Here is a 16405-nt window from a genome sequence, read left to right on the forward strand (position 1 = left end):
TTCTCAGCAACAGTTACGTAAAACCTTCCTCCTTTGAATGTCATTTGTTAAGAAAAAAACAAAAACAACTTTCTTACTTTTGGGCCATTGGAGTTAGAATCTGTTTCATTTCATCCATAATAAGCTCTAATTTTTCTGGCTGTACTTCTAACACTTGGTCCAGAGTTGGGTGATCTGCTGACTGCAACAAAAGAAAAATCAAACCCCCCTAAATTTAATCAAGTATTTCACTTCAGGACAAAGAAAGGCAATTACAGTCATTTTAAAGTAAGTTTTAACAAATATGAGATTTTCCATATTTATATAATGAAAGCTCTGCTGTATATCCCCGTGGAGTAACCTGATTAGCTGATTCTCAGTCTGCATATCTATCAATGTATTTAAAGAGCCAGGCTAAACACCAGCCAAGTTAACCAGCCCATAGTTACTCGTCAAGCACCTGGCTCTTGCCTAATGAGATCAAGTAGTCACTTCACAAATTCTTGCCACCATATATTTTATAATTAGTTAGATATTCCCATTAATATAATGAAGTGTTAACGAAATTAGTACAGCAACAAATTCTTTCTGATCAACGGAGGCAACCTAGGAATCGATTCATATCCCTTCAGACAAATGAATGCATTTATGTTCCAAGGTTTCAAACAGATTCTTTAACATCTAGTCCAACTGCTAGCCATTCTCAAATTCAGTCCTTGCATTCTATCCAAGGCTAGGTCTGTCTATTCCCCTTCATCTCCGGATACAATCTGAAGAAGGGCAATGCATGCACATGAAAAACACAGGAGAAGCCAGCAACAGAGAGCCCCATACCCTTCAGCCAGAGCTGGGTGGGGGTGGTTACACCGCTTTGATAACTATTAGGAGTCTTCTCCCTCAGTCTGAGTGTAAAAACAGAAGTACTGAAGCACTCTACACAGAGCACTCAGGAGAGGAACGAAAGTTTTATTTGAAGGGGACTTAAAGCCAATGCCCTGGAGAAAGACAAGTGTTAAGTATGATTACTTGCTGACTACACCGGGGACAAAATAAAGCATAAGGGAAAATCAAGGGCATAAGATGGTCTCTTAAAGCACCAGCCAAGGTAAAAATACATTCTAAAAAACAGGGCATTGGAAGTTAAGGAGGAGCGTATCAAAAAAGTAAAAATACTAGAAAAAGTCTCCAGGAGATGTCACCTTGTAAAGCTGAAACGTGTTCCCATAGAGCTCTTCCGTCAGCATGTTCCTCTGCTCCAAAATGGCTTTGTCATTGTATGCATACTCCACGATGGCTGAGGCTTCTGCGTGCCGCAGCATCTTCCTCACGTGGCCTTTAAAACTTCTGATTATCTCTGCAATCTGTGGTTTACTTCTACACGCAACACAATCACGGAAAAAAATCATGACGGAAGGAGAAAGCTGGGCGACAATAAAACACAACTGACTTCTCCCAAGACCAACTCATCAATCTGTGTGTATGTGAGTCTCGCACACAGACAGGCTTATGAGTAGGAACATAAATTGCCTTGTATTTCCACTTCAAGCTTTAAGCAGCTCCACGGCCAGCTTGCCTAGGTTTGAAACCTGGTTTTGCTTACCAGGTGAAAGATGCAGAGGAAGTTATTCAACCTCTGTGCCTCAGCTCCTTGATTCAAAAAACAAAAATAAGGTTGCTCTGAGGAGTATATGAGCTAGCATGCATTGAGAAGTGTGACTCGCACGTAGTAAATGCTCAATAAATGTCAGTTCCTATTAAACTGTTCTGCTTGAAAAAAAAACGTAGGGCAGGAAAAAAGATAAAAGCCATATATTCAGGGAAACAGAAAATCATATTCTAAGATTCTTTTTGAAAATGAGACTTAGTCACAAGTATTTTAACTATATCCTAAAAGAATCAAACAGCTGGTAATTACAGCTAGGAATACATTTCTGAAAATTTTGTCAACTGCATATATTATACTTTTTTTGTTGTTGATTATCATATTCTAGCACATTACTATACTCAAAAACATTGGTCAAGACAAGTGTTAATTCCATTTAATTTAGGAAATTCTCCCATCTTGACATGTTCTAACCTACTGACCCTGTATTAGTCTACTCACCTGCCCCTCCCCACTTTCTACCCTCTTAATACTGGTGGCTAATTACAAGTTAATTATTCCATTTTTCCTCTTCCAGAGGTTCAAGATAAACATCCATAAATCATCCATCAAGCAAGGTTATTTTTACGATGCTACAGTACCAGTCTATTTCAAAAGTGTTTACTTATTACTCACTCTGTCTTTAATAAAACTTTTGAATTCCAACAAATCAGAAGCTGAGGGTATACCTCCATCAAAGTCATAAATTTCAAGGAGATTTGCAAGACATCTCTGATGCATCTTTTTAGGAATGATGAAGGCAGTACCATAATTTTAAATTAATTTCAATAATTGTATGCAAGATGATATGCTCTAAAAACAACACAAGCATCTGCTGAGCGCTATTACTATTGCTTATGAACACCACAGACATACTATCTCACGTCTGAGCACAGTTGGAATCTATGCCTTCAAAAGACAAAGAAAAAATGTATTTTATAAATACAACAACTTACCCATACATAAGAAATTTCTTAACAATATTTCTGGAATATTTCGCTTTACTTAATTCTACCAAATCACCTGAAAAACAAAAATACGTTACAATGACTTGAGATCTCATTTCAGCTCTCTGGAAACACAGGAAGGAACTAAATAAATGCACAATCCTGGAAACACAACTAATTCTCAATTTGTCCCAGGCAAGGAAAAAAAAACAAAATAAAAAAGGATCTGAGAAGACACACCTAAACAAAAATTATTTTCTAGAACACTCTTAGGTATTTCAAGAGAAAACAAATGACTTATTACAAATGACAACATAATCTTCAGTATGTTACAAATACCTCGCAATTCTTCAAAAGCCTGTTTTCTCTGTTCTTCGTTACCATACTGAATGTAACACTGGATCACACGAGTTGAATCATGTGCAAACGCAATCTGTAGGAAAAAGTTTGAGTGAAACTAATTCTCTCCTAAGAGTTATGTTTCTCATTACTTTTTTATTGTGACCTCTTCTGGAATTTCTTTTTAGAAAAAAGGTAGTCTTCATGGATAAAATCAAACCTGCATTACTGGGAACTACTTGTTTTAATTATCAGAACATCACTCTTTTGATGCCTACCGTATTTAACAGGTACAGTTAATAATGGCATTGAGGCAAGGATAAATTTAACCATTTGCAAGACTCCTATCACTGTAATTAAAACCAAATCAATTCAAACTATCTGATGATTATACACACTATACTTCTCATTGCTTTAACAGTTACCGTCCCTAAAAGGGAAATATTTCTCTTTAAAAGGTCTATTACACTGTATGATTTTTATGTAAGTAACCTAAGAATGTCTGGCTTTGGCAATCAGAAGTATACCTGGAAGATCAATCTAAAAGTCTTCCAACAGAAAGACATATAACTATAGCCATACACATTGGCAATTATATAAGTTAATCATTCATTTGTCATGTTTGCACTATAAATTCCTGCACATACACCCAGTTATATTTCTAGAAGAACTGTTGTGTTCTGGATGATTCTCTAACCCATTCCTCCTCATGACCACTAGAAGGGCCCACTGATCAATTTTCTAGAGCACCATCTACAGATCATCATGCAAAATTATTTTTACAAGGCTACAGTACCAGTTCACTTCAAAAGTGCTTATTTTTTGCTCACTGTGTCTTTAAAATTTTTGAATTCCAACAAATCAGAAGGTAAGGGTATACTTCCATCAAAGTCATAAATTCCAAGATTTGTAAGACATCTCTGAAGTATCTTTGCAAAAAGTAAGTCTGTTTTTGTGCATATATTAAGCACCTATTATTTAACATAGGTACCTTAAACATAGTGTTCTCATTCATATCTCAAAGCAACCCTAAGAATGAGCTGTTATTATTTCCACTTTACAGATGAGGAAAGTAAGGTTATCAGAAGGAACTCGATCCTTCTGTTACCCCAAGGAAGAACATTTACTTCTCTGAGTCCCAGACACATTAAATATACAAGGGTAATGACATATAGTAAATGACACACTGCATGTGCTGGTTACACAATTCCCAGCTTACAGTAAATAATCAATAAATAGATTACCGTTATTGTTCAAAGGCATGCATATTTTAAGCAGCCCAGTCAGGATTTGAATACCAAACTCATTTCTAAGACCATGGTCATAAAGCTGTGACCTCGGGGTAGTTGAGAAAGGATCCTGAGTGAAATATTTATGAATTACAAGAGCTGAGAGGGCGGTTTTATCCTAAAAGATTCTGCTGAATTTCTAAGAAAGCAGCAGCTGCTAACTTGCTATTTTCCTTCAAACTGTAACATAGCATCTGGTTAAACCTATGCATCTGATTTGGCAAAGGCTGCCCTTCTAGGTGTCGTAAAACTATTAGACCTGCTGTCTTCCAAGCCATTATATATTAATCCAAATACACAAGGGTCACTAGAAATTTATTACAAGACAAGATTAAGCAGCAACAATGAAAACTACTTTAGAATTCTCAAATGATCATATTTTAGTTAAAGATCTTTGCATGTTTACAAAAGCATGAAAAAAAGAAAGAATATGTTTACATTACAAATATAAAAAAGTTGGCAATAAGGAACATACTAAATTATATGGCGTTCAGAGTAAGACACTTCAACAAATATTACTGAACTAATAAACTCAAGATAACTCTAAGAGAGCAATGGTTTATTTTATGTAAATTATTTAAAAATGACACAGCCAACTAAATGTTTTCAAAACTCCCCAGCAGCAAGGTCCTCCACAATTAAATTTTTATATAGTCAGTGTTCTGGAATGTATTTGAAATTTTTGGCCAAATAAACTGGAAACAATGACATTCACCTGTCATGAATGGTCAGCTACTCCTGAGAGTCAGGAGACCTCAATTGTTTAAAACTGCACCAATGAGTATGTCCACTTACAGTTTTAATTTTCCCTTGAATCAACTTCTGCAAGTCACTCATTAACTTTACTCTTTTTTCTTTGTCACAGTCTTTTCTACAAATGAGAAGAGGAAGCAAACACAGTTTAAGTAAAAAAAGTTATTTTAAACACACAAAATTAAAAACCATACCACTTCTCCAAGTTCAGCACGATTTTCTTATTCTAAGGCAGCAAACCTCTGACATTAAAATTACTATTCCAGAGCAGCCAGACAAAAGTAATTTTCTCAAAGGCAGAAACTCATCTCACAAGGTATAATTTTATATATCAATCCAAATCTTAACAGCCAGAACTTCAGAAGTTAAAAAAAAACAATAAAACAAATCTAAGATACCAAAGACTTAAGTATCTCAAAACCTAGCTGATAAGAAATTGTCCTCTGTGTTCTCAGATCTCTCTCAGGAAGAATGTCAAATTTATTTCAACCTCATACATTTTCATAGCATATCCGATGCCACTGTAATGATTCTACACATTTCTGCAATGGGCAGACATCCAAGTACTGAAGTTTCTACTGGGGTGTTATGAAGACTCCCTCAATAACGCAACTGTTATGTCATTTATTTTAAGACATCTCACTATTTACAAGGTACACTTACTTCTCCACTGTCGAAAAGGGACTTACAAAGACGTCTTTAGGTAGAATTACCTTCTTAAAATCTCCCAGATCTGCTTTGCCCGAACAACAATGTCATAGTTGGTTTTATCACTGAGCTGTCTGCTTTGCTTCAGTTCCTTCTTCTTCTTTTTGAAGTCATCCCATTTGGGTTTCTTGGCTGCTGATTCTAGTAATTATAGAAATTATTTTCAATTACATTCAACATTCTGAGTGCCATAAACCAATACAAATTAGGTATAAAGGGCAATCACTAATCAGGATCAATGCTCATTCTGGAAACTAGAAAGGGGAACGTATCATCCCCCATCAACTTATGCTTGACTTCACTTTCTGAGCAGTTTGTACATTTTATGTTTGGTTAAATTTAAATCTTTTTAAATTCTTCTAACAGGATATCTATTAAGGGAAAAAGACATTAAAAGAATTATAAAAGTAACTATAATATTTTAAGTATCTTTTCAATTGTAAAATAAAATTCTACTTTTTAAGATTAAGATCACTGGACTTTAGGTATAATCAACTTTCAATGAAAACAAAAATTAGTCCTATTTCCAATGCAAATAGAAAAAACAACTTCAAAAAATTCACTGTTCTGAGTGCCGTTGTATATTAAGTCAACTATTTCTTACAACAATCCCAAGAGGTAGATACTAGTATTATCCTCCCTTCTATGGTGAGGAAAAAGAACCAAGCTGTCGAGTCTCTGGGGCCACACAACCCGCAGCGACAGAACTAGTATTCAAACCTAGAAACAATCCTCTGATGTCTTGGTCATGGTAATGCACAACCAAAAATTTCAAGTTCGCCACAAATAGTGTGATACGAGAAAAGTCGAGTGCCTATCACTACGTTTTTGTCTTTGAAATCCAAATCATTTACCAATTGAACTAACGATGCCAAACAAAGAACCACTTACTAAAACAGGTATTTTTTACATGAGTATCCTGCACAGAATCCTTTGGGGGAATTAGTCACTTCTAAATAGCTCCCATTCTCTATAAGAAACACTTAGAAAAATGCAAAAGAGAGAAACCCTATAAAACCAAAACCTAGCTATAACCACTTAGTATTTTCCTCTTGATTTTTCTCCATGTATGTTTTAATCTTTAAAAATGTGGCTGGGTGCAGTGGCTTACGCCTGTAATCCCAGCACTTTGGAAGGCTAAGGTAGAAGGATCACTTGAGGGCAGGGGTTTGAGACCAACCTGGGCAAAATAGTGAGATACTGTCTCTACAAAAAATTCAGTTAAAAAATTAGCCGGGTATGGTCTTACACCCCTGTAATCCCAGCTACTTCAGAGGCTGAGGCAGCAGGATCACTTGAGCCCAGGAGGTCAAGGACACAGTGAGCCATCATCATGACATTGCACTTCAGTCTGGGCAACAAAGTGAGACCCTATCTCAAAAAAAGAAAAAGATTCAGAATCTGTCTTCACTTAATATTATTAGATTATGTGTTCTCATGACATTAACATTCCTCAATAACATAATTTTTAATGGCTACACAATATGCTACAATGTATTTATTATTCCCTTATTGTTTACTTGTATATTCCCTGCCTGGTAATACAAAAGATTACAGGCAACAGAGGGCATATTTATCATTAGATTAATATAGTATCCTCTACTATACAATAAAGGATAGTAACGGATCCAGGGCTAATTTAATTCCATAAATATTTGGGTACCCTGGACATATGCCATGCTAGGCTGCAGGACATTTACCAGTGGGGGAGTTGTCTAGTACCAATCCCTCATATTATTCTATCAGTCTAGTTACTGATACAAAAATATGAGGAAATGAAATCAAGAGTCTCATTTTGCGATATTAGGAACGTATCTCCTTTAGCAAAAGAAATAACGGTTTTTCTCACATCAATGTGAGAAATGAATGTTTATGTGTTTAAAATGTAGGTGTCAAAAACTCCAGTAGAGGAAGGAAGATTTGGGTTATACTAGAGAGGCTAGGAAAGAGAAAGTGAAAAGTGAGGCTGGAAGAGAAACTACTGGCGGTCAGGGAGGAGGAAGATGAGGGAAGAAGAAAAAACGAAAAGAGATCGAAACTGGAGCCTGAGAAGATCCTACAGCCCTAAAGAGAAACAATACCATTTCCCCTCTTTCCTCTCTCCCTACCTCCTGGTCTTAAGGCTGCTGTCCCTCTGGTAAGCAGACCTAAGGCAAGGTAAAAAGCATGCACCAGGACTAGGGGATGGCACTGAGAAGACCATCCCCAGTAGTCTCAGCTGGCAATAGTGGAGCAGTGTTCGGATATGCTGGGATGGAGAAAATGAGAATAAAAGGCACCGGAAAAATTCTCAGGATGTTGCAAAGAAAGGAATGATACGACAATCCAAGTAACATGGAAGCTGCTTGTTTGAGATCAGTATAGGAGAATGTGCAGCAGCGGAATGTTACACAATAGAGAGCAAAGCTCCGGGTTAGAAATGACCCACTGAACATCATGACAGAGATGAACAGTTTGTTTCAACAGACAAGCAGGAGACCTGCCAACACTGCTTATCAGTGACCAACTTGTCCTGAACCGATTAAAATCAAATCTGTCATGAGTACACAACACCTTCTCTGCAACTGCGATGGATCTGCGCCATCAGATGGGTTGCCTGTATTAGAGTGGCCTAGATTCTGTGAAGGCAGGGTCTGTATGTTTCTTGCTCACCAAAGCATCCTTAGGCAAGGCTGGCACTTAGCTGGGGACAGACTGACTCTTTAAGGTCAGAATTCTATGATGATCAGTTGGGGCCTGTATCCTTACTGACTCTGTGTCTATCTCCTGGTACAATGTATAGAAAACTCAAACACGTGTTGAATAAATAAATGAATACATTTTAGCTTATAGAAAGAAATGCTTTATTGAGGCGTCACGGAATAAAGCCATTACAATTTATTACAATTTAGCTTCACTCCATGGCTAAAGTAATTCAGAAAAGGGCTAAGAAATAAACTCTAAGCACCAGAGAGAAATTCTAAGCATGAAAGATGCTTTGTTGTTTATTTAAGCCCATCTACCTGTCCCAAAATGTTACCTGCCAAGCAACAAGAATGGGAGCTCTCTAACGCAGCTCCAGAGTACCTGCACACAACGGTTCTAGCTAGTTCAGGCAGTGTGAGGACTCTGCAAAGACCATGCTGAACCAATCCGTACTTACCATCGCTTTTACCATCTGGCTGAAATTTTCTCTTCTTGTTGAATTTATTTGCCTTCTGGAATTTGTTCTTTGGTGATTTGTCACCTTGCTGCTTATTCTTGAACTGTTTCACACCCTTTTTCCCAGGTTTTGTGATACTTTTCTCAAAGTTGTTAGATGTGATTTTAGATCCACCTTCCTTAGCAACTTTCCTTGGAAATGTTTTTGAAGAACCGGAATCTAATGACAATAGTAATTGTAAGTTCAGTGACTCTGGGCCCAAGTCTCTTTTATCCATTGGACTACATTCATTACAGAAAATAACACTCGTTAATCCTAATACCTTGTCTTAATCTCAAATACGCAACATATAGCCTTTTGAGTAGAACTGGATTAAACAACCAAAACCAAATTAAAAATTTCCCTGATTATAAAACTAATACAGGTTCAGGATCAAGAAACCCAGAGAGTAGAGAAACGAAAATAAAAGCTACCCATGATTCTGCCGCTAGAGATAACCACCGGAGTCGACTTGATAAACTTCTCTACTTTCAAGCAAACAGCAGAGATATTATTTCTACACTGCTGTATTCTGCTTTAATGACGGTCCACCCTGAATTTTCAATAGTTCACTAACTTAAGTCTAAGGATAAAATGAATATTCTTGAATTTGGAAAGTATATAATAAGGAAATCTAAAATGATAATTTTCAAATTTTCTAGTTTTAAGAAAACAAAATTTTAAAGCTTATAATCAAAATATTTGATACAAACTTTTGGTCAAGAAGGCTTACAAACTAGTACCTAACAAATGAGATGCAAACAGGACCGGCTACACTTTAAGGAAACATTAGCTGTTTGTACAGTTCCCTGACTTTCTATTTTACAATACTGACACCTGATGGAATAATAAAGACATCACTGTTATAAATTCGGAACCTAAAAGTATTTGGCTTATAAGCAGTACATATTAAACAGTCCTAATTTATCAAACATTAAAATAAAACGTATGGTGAACGAGTGAGAATAAAATGAGGCAACAGCAGCAATGACTGAGATCAGGAGTCTTTCGTGAGTAAAGCATTCCTCAATTATTCCGGCAATTTCTTTTTTTTTGAGACGGAGTTTCATTCTCGCTACCTCGGCTGGAGTGCAATAGCACGATCTCGGCTCACATAACCTCTGCCTCCCAGGTTCAAGCAATTCTCCTGCCTCAGCCACCCAAGTAGCTGGCACTACAGGTGCCACCATGCCCAGCTAATTTTTTCATTTTTTTTTTTAGTAGAGACGGGGTTTCACTTTATTGACCAGGATGGTCTTGATCTCTTGACTTTGTGATCCACCCACCTCCACCTCCCAAAGTGCTGGGATTACAGGTGTGAGACACCGTGCCCAGCTGGCAATTTCTTAAGTGTCTAAATGTCATGAGCAACATGTTAACTCATACACAATAACACATACTTCTTCCTACTTTTAATCCTAATCCTAGCCAATGAATACAAATTGAAATTTGCTACATGCCCCTCATCGCCCAATTACAATAGCCAAACACCCACATGGGAAGCATATTTTGTATGCCTATCTTACCACTATTTTTACGAAATCTGGTTTTTTCTTGTGATGCCTTTGTACTCTTTCCTGTGAATTGCTTTTTCCCTTTGACTTCCATTGTAGCAACTCTGGAAAACAAGAACCAAAACCAAAATCAATCACTGCATTTCTCCTCATCAGGTAAGAGTTGTTAAATAGTCATTGCCACATTTATTCCTTCAGTTTACAAACACGATACAAATCAGCCAGATACAGAAGGGCGACTACTTAAATCCAGCAATTATGCAATCAGTGCCTCAGATTTTAATACTGAAAATGAACCAGGTACAAATACAAAAACTAAGAACAACACACACTCTGGCCAGTGTTTGATACATACGGAGGCAACACCTCACTTCCACAATAGTGCTGGCTAAAGTAGACCACTATTGACACTAAGTAAAATAAGCATCAGAGTTTGCATTTTGTAACCTGGAAAGACTAGGGATGAGTAACTAACAAAATTACAGCTTGATTTCTTGGAGCCTAAAAAGCCAGAACAACAGGCTGCAGGTACCACTACACACATTTAATATAAGACAATAAAGGATTATCTGAAAGATCCCTATGTAACCCAGCTTAGCTAAAACAAAGATTAGCATTCAATGCTCCATTTGTGCTTGTTTTAGAGGCAATCAAGTAATTGGCAGTGAACTCCAAAATAAGATTATGATGAAATATTTAATATTTCATCCAAAGGAATTTGTCTAATAGGTGATTTATAGGCTACTGAGACACCATGGTACACAGGATAAACAAGTTATCACCCCTCACCGACCCAAGGTCCCTGAAAGCTGCAGAACAGATCAAGAGCAAAAGCCATTTGGCTCATTTCACCACTTTCCAAAGTTGGATGATCAACTCATTTCAAAGCTGACACTAAACAACAGATGTTAGGGATCCCCAGACAATACCGGATATTTCTATATTAGAATTTCCCATTCAAGAAAACTAATTTCTCAGGATATTAGCATTAAGAGAAAAGAAGGATACAGGGAAAAATCGATTTGGGACACAGTCAGTTAAATGACAACCATCAGCCTGTAAGAAAATACCTAAATTTCAGATTCTTTAATTTGCGAATATAAACTACCCATTGCCCAGCAAAGGCTACAGGATGCAGCATTTTCCAACTCCAGTTGAACCACTTTCTCCTGGAACATCATAAAGTAGAAGCAGGGCTGCAAGGAGAACTCTGGAAAGTGCTGTTCTAATCTAGACTTTTCTAATGATTCGGAAAAATGGACAGCCCATGAATGACTCAGCCTCCTCAGGGCAGTTAGGACTGAAGGGTCACATTACTACTTGGCTACAGCCATCATAACCACACCTGCATCTCTTAGCTCCTCTACGCATGCAGTTTTCTAAGAATCCACTCATTTATGTATTTTCTCTGTACATTTGTTCTAATCTTCATTTTGAAATAATTTTAGCTTTACAAAAGAGTTGAAAAGATACAGAGGTACCGTACACCCTGTTCTCAGCTCCCCTCATGTTAACATATAACACTATTAACTAAGCTACAGGGTTGAGTTGGAGCTCACTAGTTTTTCCACTAATATCCTCTTTCTGCACCAGGATACACTGAATCTGGCCACGAAGCCTCCTTTGTACTTTGTAGAGTATCCCTCATTTGCGGTTTGCCTGATGTTTTCTCATGATTAGGCTAAGGCTACAAACTTTTTGGAAGACTACTCGAGGTCAAGTTCTCTTCTCATAGTATCCTATCAGGAGGTACATAACATTAACATGACTTACTACTGCTTATGTTAACTTTGATCACTTGGTCATAGTGTTTTCCAGGTTTCTCCACTGCAAAGTTGCCATTTTTACCTTTCCATCCTTATAACATGCAAGCCACCAAGTTCAGTCCAAACTCAGAGGAAACTAAAGCTCCACTTCCCAGAGGGAGGGGTACTGAAAAATCCAGGCCTATGTTAAACCACCACAGCAATTAATAAACATTGTAGACGAGATGCTTGGAGAATACGTAGACATCCTATGTCCTCTTAAGTCTTACCTGCTAACTTTAGCATTGGTCAGTGGATTTTGCCTGCAGCAATGACTGCGTTTGTTTAAATGGTGATTTTCTATTTCCCTTATTATTTTTATGTTTGTTATTTTGAACTTTTCTGTAGGGAAGACTTGTCCCATCTTTCCCATCTATTTACTTGTATCATACAGTCTCAGACATTTATTTCATTCCTTGGCTATAATCCAATACTATTGTTATTTTGTTGCTCAAATGATTCCAGCTCCAGATAGTGGGAGTTTTTCAGGTTGCTTCTGTGTCCTTCTGATATGGGCCACATGTTTTATTTCGCTTTTTAAATGCACATACTAACCTATGCATATGCACATACCTATATTTATATTTATTAAAATAACATGAAGCTCATATTGATGTCTCCAAACCTAATCAAGCACCACAGATTTTATTCCAGGCATCTCCTCTTACTCACTTGTAACTTCTTTCTTTGACAGTGAGTAACTTACTTCCCACCATCTACAACTTATTACACATATGTTCAACCCTACTATACACATATGGTTTCAGAATTGCTAACCTGTACCCCATGAGAAATAAATTTACAATGACAGTACAGAGTTGATGTACAGTTCTCTTTTTGTAGCCATTTAAAACATTTTTCCAAAGTTACTTAGAGGCTTACAAAGGTGGCTCACGCCTGTAATCACAATACTTTGGGAGGCCAAGAAGTGTAGATCATTGAGACCAGGAATTTGAGACCAGCCTTGCCAACATAGCAAGACCTCATCTCTAGAAAAAAAATTTAAAAATTAGTCTGATCTGGCAGTGCACGCCTGTAGTCCCAGGTACTTGGGAAGCTGAAGCAGGAGAAGGGCTTGAGTTAAGGAGACAGATGCTGCAGCGAGCCATGACTATGCCACTGCACTCCAATCTGGGCAACAGAGACCCAGTTTTTGTTTGTTTGTTTGTTTTTTTAAAAAAAGCTACTTAGGGCCAAGTGTGGTGGCTCATGCCTGTAATCCCAGCACTTTGGCAGGCTTAAGCAGGTGGGTTACCTGAGGTCAGGAGTATAAGACCAGCCTGGATAAACCCTGTCTCTACTAAAAATACAAAAATTAGCTGGGCGTGGTGGTGCACACATGCAATCCCGCTACTCAGGAGGCTGAGGCAGGAGAATCATTTGAACTCGGAGGCTGCAGCGAGCTGAAATTGCACCACTGCACTCCAGCCTGGGCGACACGGTGAGACTTCGTTTCAAAAAAAGCTACTTTGATCACCCCCTCACTCCCTCACTCTCTTTAGTGACGTTATATGTTTATAATATAGCTTAACTGATTTGTCACAGTCTGCATTCCATTCCCAGAAATGCTGGCAGGTTTGTCAAATGTGCATATAGTCAAGTTCACTCTTCCTGGTGTATAATTCTATGGGCTTCAACAAACGGCTAAGAGTCACGTATCCACTACCACAGTATCTTACAGAAAAGTCCCATCCCTCCAAAAATCCCTTGGTGCTGCTCCTTTGTAATCAACTCCTTCCCTCTTCCCTGACTGCCACCGATCAGGTTTTCATTCCTGTTTTGCCTTTTCCAGAATGTCATTCATATACATGGAATTATACAATATGTAACTTTTCAGGATTTGCTTCTTGAACTCAGCCAAGGACCCTGTATCTTCATAACCAATCATCACATTCCACAGCGTCTCTCAGAATTGGCCCCTCTTTGTCCTTTCCTTCTATTATCCCATTCAGGCTCTGGTTACCTCTTGCTCAGATTGTTTCCTTTAGATCCAATCTATTTTGAGCCACTTTCAGTGGCCTGATTAATCTTCCACTAGCAAATCTATTTCACGTCATTTCCATGCTCCAGTAGCTTCAAAGCTTTCCCATTGCCTTCAGGAAAAAGTTCCAACTCAGGCAATCACAGTCATTCAAAATGTGGTCCTAAATCACCTCACTCATCCACACGACAGAGGAGCCAATCTTTCTCATTATCCTTTATCAGCATAGTGAAGTTTAAAGCCATTCTCTTTGCCAACACAATTCATACCCATGTTTCAAACTCAGTTTAAACAACACTTTCTTACAGACCAAAATCTTAAATGTTAGTGCTTCTCAAATCTTTGTCCTAGCGAACTTCCCTTCTCTCTCCACACTTCTCCCTAGGTGGTCTCACCCAATCTCCTGGCTTTTCATGCTTAGTACTCCCAAATCATGTCTCCATTATGAACTTCTCCTCGGGCTCCAAATCTCTGTATAACTGCTTATCTGACACCTCTAATTATGTGTCTAACAGGCACCTTATACTTAATATGTACAAAACATAATTCTCTATATTTCTACTGCAAACCACCCACAGACGACATATTATTTTCCCCTGCCCTATTATCCCTCATCTCAGCCAATGGTACATCGTCTACTTCACTGCCCAAGTAAGAAACCTAAGAGTTACCCTTGACATTTTCCTCTCCCTTGTCTGCCACACTGAACCGTAAGTTCTCTTAAATCCCCCTTAAATCACCCCCCTAATACAAACAATACAATCTCTTGAGATTCCAAATTAAATACATTTATCAATACAACACAATCTCTTGAGCTTCCAAATTAAACACATTTTCTAAAGAGAACCAGGGCCTACTCATGATTCTAACTTGCTTATAAGCCCTCAATGTTTTCTACACATGGTAACAGGAAGGGAAATGTTTTCCTACTGTACAGAAAAAAAAAAAAAAAATCCCCATCATGACCTTCAAGGCCCTACAGAACCTAGTTCCAGTCTATCCCTCTAACTCTATCTTGTACTCTAACTTTCACTGTACTTCTTCCTAGCTCCCACCTCAGGGACTTAGCCCATTACTGCCTCTGCTTGAAGTACTCCCTGGGCTTCCAGATCTCTGGGCTGCCTCTCTCCACGCTTTAGATTTCGGCTTAAAGATCATTCCTCAGACTTCACTATCTTCCCAAATCAGCACCCAGTTCGTTTCCTTACAACCTGCAACTGTTCATTCACACTGTAAACTCAGCACCTAGCTCTGGAGTAGGTGTTTGTGAAACGGCACAGGCTGATCAGACCGAGCACGGGCTGGGATTCTACAGTGAAGCTAGTTCAATGCCACCCAGCACCAGGGCAATCTGCTGGGGGAGAGGTGGGAACCCCGCCCTCCTTGCCAGGCTCTCGTCAGTCCCGAACTCCTGACCCAGAAAGAGGTCACAGAAGAAAGCACAGTGGACAACAGCCCGGTCCAGCGTCCGGCAGGATCCGAACCCCTCCCAGGAGCGACCGCTGAGCCGGCCACACTCACCGCACACGTGGGGCAGAAGCAGCTCGCGCGCCGGTGCCCCACCACCGCTTCGCTTCCGCTTCCTTGCTTTGCTCCGCCCTCGGGCCGCTTTTTTTCTTCTTCCCCGGCAGATCAGTGACTCGTAGGTGGAGCTTACCAGAAAAATACACAAGTTCGAAGTTTCCATTGGTCCGCGGCTGTTAAGCGGTCTCTGGAGCCGAGAGTGTTTTGGCCCTTCAAAGGATCCGTCGGGCGGAGGATGCGACGAAGGCTCCGGGAAATGACGTCATTAACCCTGTCGCTTCCGTGCTGGGAAGAAAGGGAGCGCTGTTGCGAAGGCGAGCTTCGGAAGCTGAAGGAGAGAGTTCGCCGGCGCGGTTAATAAAGGACGGTTAATCCCGTAGTCTGAACTAATATTGAAGTAGCCGAAGTTTTTAAAGTGTGTTAATTCGCGTAATTTCTGAACAGCCCTGCATGGAGGATAAAAGGGGTATCTTGTGAGTCGATTTGAACTGGAATCCCGTTTTGTTCACTTGCTAGCTGGGAGGCTCTGGGAAAATTACTAAATTTTTCTGAGCCTTGGTTTCACGATCAATAAAGCAGAAATAATTAAGTTACACGTGCAAAGCGCTTAGTATGGAACGCGCTCCATAAATGTTTACCATTTTAATGTCTGCTCGTGCCTGTATAGTGCTGTTACTTCGTAGCCTACCTCAGGAAGTAAGTTTGTGGTTAGGATACATGCCACGTTTTCCAGATGAAGAAAC

At 38.9% G+C, this 16405-nt stretch overlaps 1 protein-coding gene across 3 annotated transcripts in view; it reads right to left on the minus strand.

Moving 5' to 3' along the window:
• PUM3 (pumilio RNA binding family member 3) overlaps positions 1 to 15840 on the minus strand; it is a 52199-nt gene extending 36359 nt beyond the window's left edge. Inside the window, exons 1-9 of one of the 3 annotated variants that reach the window (XM_003935656.3) lie at positions 15660 to 15741; positions 10365 to 10456; positions 8800 to 9018; positions 5663 to 5798; positions 4992 to 5067; positions 2908 to 3001; positions 2578 to 2644; positions 1179 to 1353; positions 78 to 181 (exon numbers count right to left, since the gene is read on the minus strand). In XM_003935656.3, coding sequence (XP_003935705.1) covers positions 78 to 181; positions 1179 to 1353; positions 2578 to 2644; positions 2908 to 3001; positions 4992 to 5067; positions 5663 to 5798; positions 8800 to 9018; positions 10365 to 10446 — 953 coding nt within the window. In that variant the 5' untranslated portion in view covers positions 10447 to 10456; positions 15660 to 15741. Of the gene's footprint in view, positions 1 to 77; positions 182 to 1178; positions 1354 to 2577; positions 2645 to 2907; positions 3002 to 4991; positions 5068 to 5662; positions 5799 to 8799; positions 9019 to 10364; positions 10457 to 15554; positions 15632 to 15659 lie in introns of those variants that run through there. The other 2 variants (XM_074394744.1, XM_074394743.1) reach the window with 2 other exon arrangements.
• Between the last annotated feature and the right edge of the window lie 565 nt (positions 15841 to 16405).

Source organism: Saimiri boliviensis, chromosome 2, assembly GCF_048565385.1.
Source record: "Saimiri boliviensis isolate mSaiBol1 chromosome 2, mSaiBol1.pri, whole genome shotgun sequence".
NCBI classification, from domain to species: domain Eukaryota; kingdom Metazoa; phylum Chordata; class Mammalia; order Primates; family Cebidae; genus Saimiri; species Saimiri boliviensis.